This window comes from Cordyceps fumosorosea (assembly GCF_001636725.1).
Source record: "Cordyceps fumosorosea ARSEF 2679 chromosome Unknown scaffold_11, whole genome shotgun sequence".
NCBI classification, from domain to species: domain Eukaryota; kingdom Fungi; phylum Ascomycota; class Sordariomycetes; order Hypocreales; family Cordycipitaceae; genus Cordyceps; species Cordyceps fumosorosea.
The window spans coordinates 79766-96852 of record NW_017387311.1 but is presented as its reverse complement, the minus strand read 5'-3'; the positions used below and the strand labels follow the sequence as shown (position 1 = coordinate 96852).

Sequence of the window (17087 nt, the reverse complement as noted above, 5' to 3'; positions counted from 1 at the left end):
CAGCAACAACCCCGGCTATCGCTGTGGAGCGGGTTGAGTAGGGGCGTGGATCGAGCGTGGCCACCAAGGCGAGCGAGGCTCCCCAAACTGACAAACTCAATGCACCGAGTCAGTTGGGAAGCTTTCCAGCGGCCTGCATGAGTTGCCGCCTCTGTTGAGGGCCGATACCCCTGTCCGTCCACCTTTCCAAAGACCTGGAGCGGTGTTACGCTGGCAGGACGGCTGACCATTGTCGCATCTATGTATGTCTGTCCCGTTCCAAGTAGGCATATGCCTCGTCGTTACCCTGGAATTGAATCTTGTCCTTCTCTTTTCTATCCTTTCGTTGACACCCAGAGAATATGCTCCACGGACAATGCGGTTTCCGCGGCGTCAGCATTATAAAAGCGGAGTTTGATGACTTTGTTCTCAATTTTCTCGGAAGCAAAGCTAAATGCTACGTACCGTGCTTGACTTCGGAAGCAGACCGATGACATTGGATTGTTACCATCATCGTCAATCAGCCCGTTTTCTACAGTCCAAATCCTGGGGGAGCGAGACTAGACCAGCATTTCCACCACACACCAGCCAGCTGGGATATTGGCAGTACTGTACTGGTATGGCCAGAACTGCTCATACCGCACAGGTCACCATATTTGGAAGCGTTTAACTCCGTTTCTTGCGATTGGCGGACCGGTCGGTTTTCACCGAGTCTGGTGCGGCCATGCCACCGCCACACACTTTATTAGTGGATGGCCAACGCTCCTCCATAGCGGCCGCTCCTTTTCCTGCGATTTCAGCGCTGGCTTTTCAAATGTTTCGCTCTCTACAACTTTGACGCTAATGGTTGTGTTTCATGATCTAAACACTGCGTCTGATGTGCTCTATGAAGCACGAGCCGTTAACAGCTGACGCTGATTCTGTTGGTCTAGAGGAAGAGCGTCATGGTGCTGTCGTGAAGCTTGAGCATCGACCATTGCCACAGGATCCGTTATTACGGAAAACAAACTAATAGCGCGCCAGCGACTTCCTAGACAATGTCGATCATTCCTTGTCATTCGGGGCAACGCTGTTGTTGCTTCTCCCAAACTATTTGGCGTAAATCAACTCAATGGGTCCTTGACTATCTTGGGCTTTGTCGCAAAAGTCAAATTAGGATTCGGTACTCCCACGCCCAGACTAAGAAGCTGCCGTCGCAAAAACAGTTCACTTTTCCTGGAGTAACTAGTTGCCAATGCTATCGGATCACTTTGGCCTTGACCACTGTGCAAATTCGGGAACAAGCTCAATCTTGATTCTCCCACCCAGACGATATCAGTGCTTATGGTGTACCAAGAGTCTCTATGCACTTTCGAGGCCAAGGCGGCTATCAGACCAGCCACAAACTGGCCATCTACGATCATATCGCCCTGCCCCTCCCCGTCTTACAATCGACAAGGCTTATTGGGGAGTAAGGCATTACCAGCCCCTCTTGTTCTTGAAGTGAACCTTGGCGAGTTTCTTGTTCGTGAATGAACATAAGTACAACGTGCAATCTGGTCACCTAACAGCACGACATAGCAGCCACCGCCATACTGAGGTATGGGAAAGAATGGTAATAACAAGATCTGGGAGCCATGACATAATGTACCGCGCGCTAGCTTAAACGGGTGAACGAGGAAGAAACCCGTTTTAGGAAATTCGTCTTTCAGGTAGGCCGAACGCCTGTTATTGGCTGCTATGCTCAATTGGCCGTGGCTAGAGTTCACGCTGGCTCGCCATCCCATCCCTGCCTGTCGATCCTAGCACTAACATTTATTACCCAGTATTTCCTTCGAGAAGCACTTTCATACAGCGCATAAGCTAACCATAGAACGCGTGAGTGGTCATTTGTCTGTGTGCTGGCTAATTTTGGCGTCTGGTGGTGCCTGACGAGTGTGTTACTCGTTCAACCTCTATGCCGCGTTCCGTGACAAGTGGAGGAGGGGGCAGATCGCTTACTTGTCCTCCAACAGCCAATGACCGAGTATTGTAGCTTCTGTCCTCCGTCCTTTTGTCTCTACACACACCTTAGAGGTCCCCGAAATCTGACAACACTTGCTCCGCTCACCGTGCCGACATCCAGAGACTTGTTGCTTGAGTGCAACGCCCGCCCCCCCTGCAACACGTTGTTCAAGGTCAGCACTTGGGGGCCGACTGCCGTCTCCTTGAGGCAGCATGCACATGCAGCCCAGCTCGCCTTGTTTTGCCACGAGGTCACCGCACACCTTTCCTTTCGCGGTAGGCGATGCCTGCAGTAGAGCTTCCCCGTGGAGGGTGAATACCACGCTGCCATGATCGCACGTTGGCATGCTTTTAATTTCGTCGCCATGTTGCGTGCGACAGAGTTGAAGCTTTCCCAATTCGCTAAACGGGAGCACGCTACCCCGAACAGATCCGGATGTCGTCGCCCTCTGCCTCGCAACTTCCACTTCGACGATATCCGGCGCCAGGAGTGGTACAACCCGTACTCGTGGCACGCTAAATTGGCAATGATGATATGCTGGATGCCCGTCTGTGTCTGGTTACTGCACACGCCCCTCTCCCCGTCCCCCTCCCCGTCCCCCTCCCCATCCCGCGCAAAGGAGAATATCTGGGGATGCTAGGCTGGTTCTGGCTCACGATGCTGTGATGGCAAACGACAAGATTTGCATTCCGGTGGCAGGCAGAACACGCGGGAGTTCTCTTGGTTCGAGCGTATCACCACCATCATTGTTAGCTCTGGCTTCGTAGGGAAAGAGAGCTTGGACGGGGTACGAATCGTGCATTTCCCTTCTCCCTGTACCCTCCACCCAGCTATGGTGGCGACCGGAGGATTTTAGTCGGTCGTCTACTCCTTGTTCACCTTGGGCAAGATCAGGAATGGGAAGGTGTCTCACGAATTTCCCAGAGTTTCCAACTTTCTACACCATCCCGCTAGGACCTCCTCTTGCGCTCTTTCCTGTAGGTACATGTGTGGCAAAATAACAAAAACTTGATAGCTTATGTGGACGGGAAAGCCATATAGGCGACCTTGATGGCTGTTCTACCTAGCGAGATGATACTCTGATTACCAGGCAGGGCAAGATGGAGAATGGGGCTACTGACCACTGACAGCCGGACCCCTTGTCATGCAGAACGACTCGCAATGCATGCTAGGGTCGTAATGGCGTGCCGCCCTCACCAAGAAGCGTGGTTTGACCAAAAACATGGGTGATCTTGGGTTGATGATCTTTGCTTCCGTACCCCCTGACAGGTGAGCGCAGCCATCTGTATACGGTCTCGGGTTAGCTCACTGCTATGGAAATTCGGTTGTCGCCTGAAGCAGCCCACGAGCCCATCATAGTCAGGTCTGGGCATGACCAGCATGGTTCTAAACTGGTGTTGGTGGCGCCGGGCCAGGGACATGGTTGGTCAGTTGAGCTTTCAGCTCTCGGATCAGATAGTCGGTCTCGGTGGACGGTGGCTGTTCCACTGCGGCGAGAAGTCCATACCGTGGATGGAAAGCTGCTTGTGCATCAATCTTAATCGCGACAATGAGCGTTGCAGTGAACTCCATCCTGGGAGCCGTCACCCTCTACGGCTGCAACGCCCGTGTAGAGATTCAAAATAAGCAGTGTTGCATGGTGCGCCTTTTGGTTTCCCCAGACAAGTACAAACGTGTGCTGGCGGCCCCAAGCTTGGCGATGGGATCGGCGAGGCGATAGGTGTGGCGCCACGCGCGCTCGCTCATCCTCACCGTGCTTGGCCGGTATGAACAGCAGCAGGTAGTCTCCCGCCCATGTCATTCATCATCGCGCAACAGGGCGAGAAAGGGAGTCGGAGGGCTGGGGAGAACACGTGCGATCAGAGAGGCGGGCAAATGTCGCTAAGCTCACCTTCTTTGTTTGGCCAGATAGACGAGGGAAGGTAAGACAAGAAGAAGTGGCCAACGCTTTCACAGCCACAAAACAAACCCCGGTGAGCGTCAGCGTGGCCCCCATACGCTGGCCTTTCCTACTACAAAGTGAAAATGCTAACCAAGTTAGTTAGTTAGGCCCTTTCATTCGTTCCAATGCTCATACATGGCCCTTTCCGAACGAAAAAGGGACGTCTGGCAACGAGGATACCCCAGCAAGACCCGCCATACTTTTGATGGCGCTCAAGGCTGGATCTGATATGTGATGGTCCCTAGTATCAGTTCATTGTTGCTGTTTTAAGGCATTGGTTTGACGTAAGCTTGTTCAACTCCCCAGCATATGACATTCGGCATGTGTTCATGCTTGGTACACAGTCTTGACTCACCTTGGGCGCTTTTATTAGACGCAAGACTCGCTCGCCGGTTGCGCCCACTCTAGGAAACTGCCGATTGTCAAGCGGATCTGAAGGTCCTCTCTTCCAAACAATTTAGAGTGGACAAATTGGATACGGTTTCTGGCATAGCATCTTGATCATTTTTATCCGCCCCCGTGTGACTCTCAACCAACCGCCGCCGATCAAGGACGGGGTCGGGCTGAGAAGCCTCGCTCTCTCATCCAACGGGCAAGCCGCGTTCGCTGACTTTGAGCATACACACCTACGGGATAAGACGCCACCTGCAAATATTTTGGACGATCAGATGTTTCTTTTTATCAAAAGGAGATGATTTGGCAGGTGTCGTTTCTGGTGCTGCCGCAACGAACGCTAATCGTGGTTGTGCTTAGAGTTCGTATCAGCAGCCCTGATGACGTCTATCAATACCAGCGAATACAGATGCGTGACCAGCAACTTGGGGTCCAAGAAGGAAAGATGAGCGATAATCAGAGGCACACTTTTTGCCGTACTTCCAGACGCAAGGCTTGTTAGAGCCAGCCGCATATACGGTGCGTGTGGATACGACGACTACACAGCAAAAACGCGCCTGTAAGATCGGCGTCAATTACAGCGAGAAAGACGAAACCCTGTAAGCCACGAGAATTTCATGCGTCGGAGCAAGTATTTTCCTCCATATCACAACTTCGTGTTGTACGCCAGTTATTAGTCGTGTTCGTCGTTTGACGACTTGGGAAGCTTTCGGGGCAGATCACAAACTACCGGATCAACAACGACTTGACTAGCCCACGCAATGTCACGGCACCATGACAGTGGTTGGCATCTGAAGCCTCCAGGACGCGGGCGCGCGCGCGCGTAGAATACAATGGTAGCCAGGGCCAGGGTAGCCAGGGCCACACCGACGTAACACGGCCTGCAGTCCGTACAATACCACTTTGCTCTTGCGGGATGCTAGTTCAAGACCCGAGGCCCTGGTGCGGGAGAGATAATGTGTGGGGAGAGTTCAATAAGCCTATGCACATAGTCTTGTGCATTGCTGCTCGCCGCGCATCGCAAGGTGAATGATGGTCCATGTTACTTCAGGCTAAGACGGACGAGGGTGTTGGCCGCGAGTAAAAAAGGCTTCCATGACCAAGGCCGGGAGGAAGTCAAACAGAAGACTACCATGACACAATCGAGCAAGTTGAACAGGCAACCAATCTTATCAGCCAGCCTCGCTCACCGGCATCGCCACGTTGTGACCGGGGCTTAGAGCTGCTACTACCGAGATGTCGATTGGATCCAACAAAACTGGCTGGCTGATGACAAGGCTTCGGGTTAACCACAAACCCGGCGGACAACTCACCCATCAGCATCAGCTATACAACGAATCTACCAGTCTACCAGATTGCGACGCCAGGGTCAGCCCACACAGCCCACCCACCACACGCACCGCATGGCAGCAAGAAAGGCTTTGTAAGTTTCGAATCCACTTCAGCTCAAATGATTGTGCTGGCCGTTTATTATTGGAGATAAGGAGGGTATACTGAGCAAGAACAAGGAGGCTTGTTGCAACTGGACATACATGGTGAGAGCTTCAAGGGTTTCCCGCTAGCGCGTGTCCACCCACTTCTTGTCGATGATGGCCGGTGGAAGATGGAGGAGGGGGGGTGTCTGCTGCTTTGTTAGCCGAGATCCCCAATGGTCAGCCAGCGGGAAGCCGACAGATTGAGCCCACATCGTTCACGCGGCAAATGGAGGCGGCCCTCCAAGGCCACGCCCTCCCTCTGAGAGCTCTCCAACTTTGCCATGACAATCTCTTACACGCCCACGACGCTCCCATCCCCGAACGGGTGCATGATGGGGGACCGTCCCGGACCCCCTGTCGAGGCAGATTCACCACTTAGCTTCAAGGTGTGAAATATGCGAAAGCTGTCATACGGAGAAGCAGCCCTGTGAACGAACGGCCCTTATGTAGCCACAAGGTTGGGTGACGCTTTGGGGGGGGGGCGGGCGACTTGTTCAACCTTGTCGGCCCCCGACGTTATGCGCACGATGACCCAAGTGCTGATGCTTTGAGCCTTGCAATTCATGCTTTGTGTGTATAGCCTCTTTTATCAACACGCCGCTGTGGTCCTGCCTTAGCCCTTCCCTTCACGCCATCCTTCGAAAGAGCAAGTCTCCGAGAAATGAGACGGCAATTGCGAAATTCGGGTGAACTGAAGGGTATGCTGATTTTGTAATAACGTGGCTGAAGATTTCGTTTACAATCATGAATACGAAATGAGGGCTGAGAGGTTTTGACAACAATAGATGTTTGTTGGTGTGCTGTTCAAAGGCCATGGGAGACGATGGGGTACCTCTCGACTGCCCACTTACACGGGTAGAGTATACGCCTCACTACGCTTGAGCAAATAACGAACGCGCTATGTTACAGAATGCGGAGAGAAATGGCTCGTTTTACGTTTGTTCTCTCATGCACGACTCCGTTGTAAGACTATAGACTGAATAGCAAAGGCAAAAGAAGAGGTCGAAAATTGCATCAATGTAACTGCATCATGCACAAAATAACTCGGTTATTCTGCCTTGATTTGGTCCCCGCACTCACAGCTAGTTGCAAAGTACTGTTGGTCAAATGAGAATGCTGGTTACAAATCTCCTAGGGCAAGCAACGTGCCCAGAGCTTGGGCCACTGTTCCCCCCTCGTCTCCCCCCTTGACTTCTCCTCTCTCGCATGTTATGGCCCAAGCTTGGTATTGTCACTCCCTCTTGACATAAATCCGCAGGGGGCCGGGGATAGGGGCAAGGCCAAAGGGGCGGCCGCCGTCCAGGGCCTTCTCGTCGGCTGCGACGGAGGTGCTGCTCCTCCCTTCTCGGCCGCGGAGGCAGCCCTACTCCGACGGCCGGTGATGTGGACGCACGGGGCAGTAACTATGTAGAAGATGGGATAAAATTGACGAGAATGGCGGACTTGATTGTAATTTGTCAGAGTTGTTTCCCCTGGATGCAGTAGCCTGGACGACGCGGAGTTACGCGCAATCCGGATATAGGTGGCGATTCTGGTGCGTGGTATTCTGGAGGAACTGTGCTCGATAGGTGACATTGCGGTTGATCGATCGGCGCGCGCGTGCACATTATACATTGCGAAAGATTAATATGCCAATCGCTCCGGCGGTTCTGCGGAGTTTTTTTGCAGCCGTATCATTGCGCTGTCTGGTCTTGGTGTAATAGCAGATGAACCGGTCTATTACCGCGGCAAGGTGCAGTAATGTCAATAACTTACATGAACAAGAGGATCTTGATTTCGGTCAGCTTCATTCATAAGTGGCGGTGGTAGGTTTCACTCCTCCCCTGAAGGGTGTTTGTTCATCGGGGGTAGACACGGTATGCCGCTTCATGAACAGTGAGGGCGATTCTGGAGCAGAAGATAGTTAACATCATTGAAATAATGCATAAGTTCCTATAGCATAAGCTATATATCGATATTGTAGGAGTTACTGCCTGGATGTGATGAGTGTGCGCTTCTTGGGTGAGCGACTCAAAGTTTGGCGCTATACAGCTGCAACGCTGACCTAGTACTGCTGTTGTAAAAGAGACTCGAGTGTTTCAATTTGAAATTCATAGGAGATTATGTTAAGTCCCGTTGCTATAGGTATCATCTCCAACAGCTCGTGAAACTGTAATGTAGGAGCATGTGCAAATGATAGGTGAAAATCTCCCTTCCTGGTAGTTGTACCCTAGCTATTTGCCACCAGAAGAATTTACTCAAATTTACCAAATATTTTCAAACGCATTATAGAGTTGAACTATGTATACTAAGAATTATTCTAATGCCTACCTGGCTTGGAGTTGGCTTCGCTTGGTACAAGTAGGTGAGGCGGCATGTAAGTCGTAGTTGGTAGTTGTTCCCCAGAGTCTTGCCTACGTCTCGATGTGGCCGTCCCCCCTGATTGACATGTACTTTATAAAAATGCATTGAACAGGCAGCCTTCGATATCTACCTCCGTCTACTTCCTCTCTTTTAGGGCCTGTGTAGATGAAAGGTGCAAGTTCAGTTCACGTTGGGTTGATGACTCAGCAGCCTGGCCTCCATCGCTTTGCTCACCAGTTTCCGTCAAACGAACGAAGAATGCCATGTCACCACCGCATGGGCTTTTCTCGCTGTCCAGCCCACCCCTCCTCCAAGTGCCGGGCAAGCTGCTCCGTACTTGTGCGGCCGACGAGTCCACTGTGGCTTCGGTGCGGATATCGAACTTGGCCATCACGATGCCTCACCTCGCCTAGCCTGAACCCTTTTCTTGGGCGGGCAGAGGGAGGGGGCGCGGGCATAGCAACGAACGGGTGAATCGGCACCACGAAGGATTCCAGCTGTGGGCAGGCGAGATGGTGCCATTCTTCTCGCCAAAGAAAACGGGTATTTGGATTCGACAACTCCATTCTGCGAGTTCCAAAGGAAGGCTCCGCCCAACCGTCCGTTTTTCTTCCAGTGTCCAGGCACAGGTACAGGTTCGCACACGCCCGGGCTCCCGTAAGCAGAGGCTCATTTAGGATTGGCTCTCTCGTTCCATAAATTTGGTCTAGTCTCCAACCTGCAGGGTTCTATCGTCGAAGGAACAAAACAACATGGATGGAAGGATAGCGAGGAACAGCAACGCCTGTCAGCACCACCGACTTTGTGCCTCTCGCAGGTTCTCGGGTCCAATGAGATGTCGTCCTCGACCGACTCCCCCCCCCTCCCTCCTTTACAAATCCCCGGACCCCCGGTTCTTCTAATCTGGGATCGTTTCCCGCATTTTAGTGTCCAAGGTCAGAAGAGGAAGAGAAAAAAAAAAGAGGGTGTGGCTGGCTGTCGCTGGAAGTCGCCTTGGTGAACCACATGGCGCCAAAACTCCACACATGAATGCTACAGGTAGGGTTCTGACGGCCACGCTTCGCGACCCGCATTCTGATGGGAGACGCTGTTGATCCTTTGACGTGCAGAAACAAGGTGAGTGGTCTATCTGACCGATGCTATTCGCTGGTTGCATTCCAGAGTGCGACGCTGTCCAGGTCGGTTGGTCCCTTGGTTGGCCCGGGTTCCTATTGAGGAAGAAGAGACGGAACGAGCTCGTACATGATGAATATATGCGGTGCTCAATATAGACAGCTCGAAATGTCCGACTTGAAAGAGATTGGCTTCAGTATGAGGGAATTGAGCAACAAGGATTCCCCCCCGCTACCAAGCGGCCATGCAGGTTCACCACCTCACCTGCGTTGTGTCCATCGGACGGTAGCGTATACCGCTTCAACCCAGTGTCGAGTGCGAGAACCCTCGGCACGAATGGTTCGTTTAATCTCTTTCCGTGTATCCCAATCTAGGGGGGAAAGCCATCATCGCCTTGGTTTTCTTGGCAACATCGGGGTCCCTCCGCGAGTTCCCCGCGAGGGTGTGTGAATGACAGAGGATTGACTTGGAGCCGGAATCTACAGAAATGCCAAGACGCTTTCCCCTCCGTCTTTGCTTCTATCTGTGCCTGCCTCGCAGCGAAGTCACCGACAGCCGGGTTGGTGCCCCTTCATGCATTGGTGTCGGAGAGGAGTGGACGCGCGCGCCAAGATGGGGGACGTTGGTGCATCTCAACGACGGCAGAGCTCGGTCGCCGGAGCATGGAGGCGTACTCATGTCGCCTTGCCTGTCCTTGTTCGTCTCGCATAGTACTTTGGGAAAGCCAAACCGAGGATGCGACGGTGAAGCTTCAACTCTAACCATGGAACCGGCCGAACAACTGCAATGGAAGGATGCAACATGTCGGTTCTGTTGTTTGGTCCTTTCTGCACACGCCCCCGACGATCCTCTGCAATGCAAAATTACTACTGCTGAATCCTTCGAAAGCTTCTTCACAATGCTGTCTCCTCCTTGGCCAGCTTCCGAGATGGATACCGTTCATTCCCTGGATCTTCCGCATCGCCAGGCAGCAGCATTTCTCTCGCCTCCTTCTGAATACATGTCAAAGACAGGTTATCAAGCCACAATTCATGCTATAACGTCGGTTCATCGTGGCTTTTCCCCTGAAATGAGACGGATTGGTGCGTCGCATCATGGCCAACCCGTCGGAGCCGAGTTTCATACCCGCTCGCGCACTAACTGTATCCCGTTCCTCTTCACCAACCTTGGTCCCTTATTCCGTGCCTGCCCTGCCATACTTCCCACCCTCAGTACTATTTTTTGTGGCTTGATTTTCCCTGCATTATATGCACGATTTTCAATCCTTTTGCGATCAACTAAAGTGACACCTCCCCTCCCTGCTCGCTCGGCTTCGCCGAAGCCACGGCGGCCATCGGCAAGCCATCCCGCGACTTGACACGGGATTCAAAAAGGAGACCACCAATGAGCACCCCAGCTCAAGAAGGAAAATGGCTCGGTCTTGCTATAGGAAGCTACATTTTGAGTTTTTCGGGTTCTCTCACAGGGATATGCTTGCTCGGTATCCCCAAAGAAACAGCCACAGAGACGTTTCCGTGCCTCCCGCATCGTTAAAGAACGCCACAAATTGTGCAAGTGCCGCGCAGGGTTCTATTTTGCACTCGAACATGCCCTTGAAAACTGCTGCCTAATCGTTCACTTGAATCCCGATAACCTTGTAGACCTCCGCCTCATCTCGCTTGAGGAATAGCATCGGAATCACCGTCGTTTGGTGGCTTGAATTTGAGGCTACATGCCATGATAAACCATCCGAGCGGAACAACAGCCTGCCGCTGGGGGAAAACAATGTGTAAATTAAGACGCTTGCTATTGGAAAAGATGCGAGCCAGCGAACCAGAAGCATTTGTCAATCTACATACCCCTGGAGCATATTGCCCAAATAACCCCAAGCCAACCACATCCTTTCTGTATGTATAGCTTGAAGGATATCGAAGCCCCAAAGTGGGAGCCCGCAGATATAGAGGAATTAGTTATTCTAGTCGTGCGTTTTATTAAAAGACGGCCGAGAAATTAACCGGTAGATGCTACAAGTCAAAGTGTGATATACACAACAATTCAGACTTTGGTTTAAACTCAATGCCAAAGCTGCGTTCCCGGGTAGGCAATCTTGCGGTAGAACGATGCAGGGGGCGAGCTTGTCTCGATCTTGCGACACCCCCGCCATCGACACAGATCTAAAAACCACAGTCGGCGGGCAGTGAGTAGATCGACGACATCATAGCTACGCGTCCTCATCGCGCCCGCGCCGGCTTCTCTCACCGGGTGATCCGGCCATCTTTAATTGATTCCAAACACCTGCGCCACCCATGCGTACATTATCTCGAGCAGTTGCGCAGAGCAGAGGATAAAATAACCACACAGACCACACCCACCACCAACCACCCAGCGCCGCAACGTCGTCACCGCTCACAACAAACGCAACAGAAAAAGAAGGGGAAAAAAAAAGAAGAAAAAAGAGGAAAAAACGACCTTGCTTGACAGCCTCCAAAGATTCAACCATGCCCACACCCACCATCATGCAGAGTGTCGTCCTCGCCCTCACCAGCTTCAAGTCGCCCGTCCTGCGCGCCGTCGTGCCCTGCGGCGTCGCCGCCGTCGCCCTGCAGGCCCTCGTCGCCGCGCCCTCCGTCGCCGCCCGCAACGAGAGCTTCTTCGACCTCTCCGGCTCCCTCACCTTCCTGGCCGTCGGCGCCCTCAGCCTGTACCTACCCGCGCTGCGCGCCCGCGCGCTCGCCGCCGCCCACGGCGCCGCCCTCCCCCGGCTGCCCAGCATCGTGCAGCTCGCCGCCTCGGCCTGGGGCAGGGGCGGCGAGCAAGCGGTGGCGGGAGGAGGGCGGAACTGGCGGCAGCTGGTCCTCGTCGGCCTGACCGTGGTGTGGGCGACGCGATGTAAGTTTGGCCTCCACTGCGCGGAGGAGCAGCGGAGCGTGAAGAAGGAAAACTGACAAGCGCTAGTGGGATCGTATCTGTTCTCGCGCGTGCTCGGGCAGGGGCACGACTCGCGCTTCGACGAGATCCGGGATAGGCCGGCGCGCTTCGCGGGCGTCTTCCTCATCCAGGCCGTCTGGGTGACCGTGCAGATGCTGCCCGTCGTCGCGCTGGCCGGCGTCCCCGCCGCCTCCGTCGGCGCCGCCCTGCCCCGGCTGGCCGCCACCGACGTCCTCGGCCTGTCGCTCTGGGCCGTCGGCTTCGTCTTCGAGTCCGTCGCCGACTACCAGAAGAGCCAGTGGTCGCGCCGGAAGAGGCTCAAGCTGCATGACGAGGACTTCTTGACCAGCGGGCTGTTTGGCGTCAGGTATGTGTGTGAAGGAGCCGCGAGGCGGATCATCGCGACGAGGGGGGACGTAACCATCTTGCTAATACTACCCCTCAGCCGCTTCCCACACTACTTTGGCGAGATCTCCATGTGGGCGGGCATCGCGACCACGGCGGCCGGCGTGCTCGCGCGCGGCCCGGTGCGGCGCGCTCTCGGATGGGGGGCCGGCCCGGCGGGCGTGGTGGCCATGACGGCGCTGTGCGGGCTTAGCCCGCTGTTTAGCTGGTTCGTGACGACGCGAGTGTCGGGTATACCGATGAGCGAGAAGAAGTACGACGAGCGCTTCGGTCACCGCGAGGACTATCAGAAGTGGCGCCGCGAGACACCCCAGCTGATCCCGAAGCTGTGGTGAGTGAGGGCGGGAGGATTGACCCTGGAGAAGGCAAGCGATGACCTACATACATCCATCCTCATAGGTGAGGGCTGTCGAGTGCATGTCTACTGTCGCGTTGCATCCTTGAACAAGATGCCTACCGATTGGCAGGACGCTGGTGGTTCCTTCTCATGTCAGAGCACGAGCAGCCAAGCAGGCATGTCGTGCCGACTGATACTACCGGCTTCAATCACGAAAAGCTTGCGTTGGTCTTATTTTTGGTTCATTTCTTGGGTTCATTTGCCGACTCGACGCCCATTCTTAATGACAGGTTCTCTACCATTATGCATCTGTATGGCAAAGCCGCGTTATATTAAAGTAGATTTAAACATGTTGTTGATGCAGATATATGGCTCATTATTTGTGGAAGGTCTTGACCTTTTCAATCTCGTCGTAGCTGCCCATGAAAATGCCGGCGCGGTCGTGGATGTGTTCGGGGACCACCTCGAGCATGCGGCGCATCTTGCCGTCCAGCGCCTGGCCACCGGCTGTTCATCTCTGTTAGCATGCCTTTCCTTCTCCGCGGGCTTGGCTTCATCAACTCACCATTCTCAAATACCATGGCCATGGGGGCGCACTCGTACAGAATGCGGAGCTTGCCCTTGGGGCTCTTCTTGTCCGCCGGGTAGGCGAAGATGCCGCCGTAGAGGAGCGTGCGGTAGGCGTCGGCCACCATGGAGCCGATGTAGCGCGACGAGTAGGGCTTGCCGTTGGGCTGAGCCTCCTTGAGGGAGTTGAAGTAGGCGACCGTGGGCTGCTCCCAGTAGAGCGAGTTGCCTTCGTTGACCGAGTAGATGGGCCGGCTGCGGGGGATGCGCATGTCCGGGTGGGTCAGGATGAACTCGCCGATGCCGTTGTCGAGCGTGAAGCCGTTGACCGTCGCGCCCTTCATGGTGAGCACGAGCTGCGAGGAGGCGCCGTACATGGTGAAGCCGGCGGCGACGAGCTCCGTGCCGGGCTTGAGGATGTCCGCCTTGGAGCCGGCGCTGCCCTCGGGCAGCTTGTGGATGGCGAAGATGGTGCCGACGGAGACGCCGGCGTCGAGGTTGGAGGAGCCGTCGATGGGGTCGCACGCGACGGCGTAGCGCGCGCCGGTCGCGTTGCCAAAGTAGATGATGTCCTCCTCTTCCTCGGAAACGAGCAGCGCGCACTTGTTGGAGGAGCGCATGGCCTCGATGAAGAGGTCGTTGGAGATGACGTCGAGCTTCTTCTGCTCGTCGCCCGTGGTGTTGGAGGACCCGGCGAGGCCGGTCAGGTTGACGAGCGTGGCGCGGCGGATGTAGTAGGCGATGGACTTGAAGGAGAACTGGAGGGCGTGGCAAAGGAGGCTTGAAAGCGGGCGGTTGTTAGCGAGGGGACCGAGGGGAAGGGAGCATCAGGAGGTACGAACGTGAAGTCACCGCTGGCCTCCGGGTGCTTGACCTGCTCCTCATTGAGAAACCGGGTCAGGGTGACAATGTTGGTGTTGATCTTTTCCGTCTCTCCGTTGGACATGATGGCGGTGTTGAGACGAGGTTCGGCGGTGGGTGGTGGTGGTGACGGAGGTGGGACGAGGCGAGGTAGATGTGAAGGCAAAGAGGGTATACAAGACTGTGATGAATGCAGAGGAATTGAGAGGACAAAAGTGGAAAAGCGATGGTTTTTGTTCAAGGTCCCACGATGCGTTTCCGCCAAGCTGGGGAGGAGGCAAGCTGTGTCGCGTATTCTCGGGATCCAAAGCCCGAGAAATAGCTGGGGCCCGGAGGGGGGAGAGGATGGCGGGGGCGGGGCAGATAGAGGAGGGAGAAGAGAGTTTTTGCTGGCGAAAGAGACACGCTATGACGAGGGCAGCGAGGGCACGGGGCCGTTGTGGAAGGGCTTTGGAATGAATTGACCCTCATTTATGTATTTTGCAATTTTCCTCATTTTCTATTGAATTGTTCTACCTCTTCTTTTGGCATCATCGTGAAACCTCACAGTCGGGCGGCCCGGCGCGCGGAGCTGGGAGCCATTACCACATCATTACCATACCATTGGACAGCAACTTTTTGCCTGCAGCGGCTGAGCCAACGGGTTCTAGGCTTTGGGCTGCTGTAGCTGCGGCTATCCGAGGCTCCCAAGCTGGCGGTGGGCCGGTTTAACCACTGTAGAGGGCCGCCAGATCGCCTGTACCTTGGCTGTTTCTGCGCTCCCAGGCGGCCAGAGTTGCATCCTGCTACAGCGGGCCTTGCCTCTTCAAAAACAAGAATATCCTCTTTTTTGCGGGCTTTTGCTCTGCATGCACATCGCACCAAGAGGATTTCCCGGGACCGCTGGAGGAGGTCACGCGAGAGAAGTGAGTTTTGCACAGAGGCTGGAACGTGGCTGGGTTGGGATGAGTGTGGCTCAGAAGCTGACCAAGTACCGAAAGACATTGTGATACTTGTCAACAAGAGAAGCGGTAATAACATGACGACGAATAATAATATGTCGCCGCAGTTGCCCCCGAGAGACAGGATACATGTACCTACTCTGGGGGTGTCTCGCTCCAGGAACGTCTCCCGCGGAAGGATCCGGCAACGTTGCAGACCAAAACGCCGCGCCGTTGTGCTTGGAGCATTGAGAGACGCCAATCAATTGAGCTCATCCCAAGTCGAACCGATAAACAGAGATAACAAACCCGTCAAACGGACCTGACCGGAGTCAAGATGTGTATGCTCTGCAGCCACAGTCTTTGATTTTTATTAGCGTTTAAAGGTAGCTACTATTAATCCCCTCGACATTGCACATGAAAAAGGGGGAACCCTGCGATTCTAGTCCTATCCCCGAGCACGTGTAAAATACGGCCAAATGGGTAATTAGCGAACTGCTATGCGAAAACCACCTAATCAAAGAAAATGCCCGGGGTTGCATTTACCATTTTGGTTGGTCCTTACTACCCATCTACGTAACTGGAACCCGGCGCGTTCACGTGCTGCTTGGGCTGCCAGAGCTGTTGGTGTCCACCAAGTACCTAGCCTGGGGGAGCTCCGGCTACCGGAGTTTGAGGTATTCCCCAGACAATTCCCAATTGTATCGGCTATGTGGCGCGAGACTGACAGCAGAGGCAGACCTTGCCTTTATACAAGTCAAATAGAATAGATGGAGAAAATTGAGAGAAATAAGCATGTTGGACCAACTGCATGAAAATCAGGCCCATGCACCCGCCAAGCCCATCCTATAATGGCCCTCTTAGTAAAGCCTCCCCATGGGCTTACGGCCGCCTTGCATCATTCTGTATTCTGTTTGCTTGCAGATAGCCCAGAAGGTGGACAGCCCAAGTTGCTTCTCCTTCTGCCGCCGGACATTTTTGTGGGGTGTGGACCTCGGCATGTGCGCGCGTTTCCGCCCGTCTTTCATCACCTCATATCTTCCTGTCCGACACGGCGATTTCTCACTCAAAAGCCCATCATCTTTTCTTCCTTTGCATCCATCTCCCTCGACGTTCCGTCTTGAACCATCTCGACGTCTTCTCCGTCACCAGCTTTCAAGTCCCCTACTACGTCTCCCAGCTCCAAGCGCAAACGGCATCACCACACCCCGCCAAGTCATCGCCACCATTATCCGAGGTCCATTCACCTTTCCCTTCAACCTCTTCCAAGAACACACAAAAAACGTCACACAAAATGGTCGCCGACGCCCTCGTCTACCACCCCTCCGTCGCGCACTACCTGCGCTTCGCCGCCACCACCGTCGGCAAGGACAAGCTGCTGCGGCTGCTGCAGTACTTTGCCCGCTTCTACGCGTGGTACCTCCTGCGCACCAACGGCACCGCCGACCGCATCGCCCCCTGGAACGCCATCAAGAAGCAGTTCGGCACCGTCCGCAAGGTCCTCCGCTTCGGCAAGAACGTCGAGCACGTCAAGGCCGCCGCCGTCGCCGCCGACGCCAAGGGCACCGACCCCGTGCTGCAGTACGCCGCCGTCGGCCGCCAGCTCGGCTACGCCGCCTACCTCACCTTTGACGCCCTCGCCCTGCCGGACGTCCTCGGCGTGCGCAAGATTCAGAACGTCAAGAGCCTGACGGCGAACGCGTCGCGCGCGTGGGCGGTGGGATTGGTGTTTAGCGTGGTTGCGCAGGCGTACACGCTGTTCAGACTGCGTCAGCGCGAGGCACAGCTGGACCGCAAGGACGGCGAGGGCGTTGTCGAGAGCAAGCGAATCAAGATGTATGCCAAACACCCCCCCCCCCTT

General features: G+C 54.6%; 3 protein-coding genes across 3 annotated transcripts in view; 2 read left to right on the top strand and 1 right to left on the bottom strand.

Moving 5' to 3' along the window:
* Window positions 1-11706: 11706 nt before the first annotated feature.
* ISF_04822 (hypothetical protein) lies at window positions 11707-12876 on the top strand (the record flags this gene model as incomplete). The annotated part of the gene is made up of 3 exons (XM_018848427.1): window positions 11707-12097; window positions 12164-12503; window positions 12582-12876. 3 exons carry the CDS (start codon window positions 11707-11709, stop codon window positions 12874-12876), a joined length of 1026 nt encoding a protein of 341 aa, XP_018704153.1.
* A 378-nt stretch (window positions 12877-13254) lies between these two features.
* ISF_04821 (fructose-1,6-bisphosphatase) lies at window positions 13255-14391 on the bottom strand (the record flags this gene model as incomplete). The annotated part of the gene is made up of 3 exons (XM_018848426.1): window positions 13255-13385; window positions 13444-14225; window positions 14288-14391. 3 exons carry the CDS (start codon window positions 14389-14391, stop codon window positions 13255-13257), a joined length of 1017 nt encoding a protein of 338 aa, XP_018704152.1.
* A 2129-nt stretch (window positions 14392-16520) lies between these two features.
* The window catches only part of ISF_04820 (peroxin-11 Pex11-Penicillium chrysogenum), a gene marked incomplete at both ends in the record, with an annotated part of 901 nt that continues 334 nt past the window's right edge, over window positions 16521-17087 (top strand). The window contains one exon of the mRNA XM_018848425.1: window positions 16521-17062. Within this exon, the coding sequence (XP_018704151.1) occupies window positions 16521-17062 (542 nt within the window). The remainder of the gene's footprint in view (window positions 17063-17087) is intronic.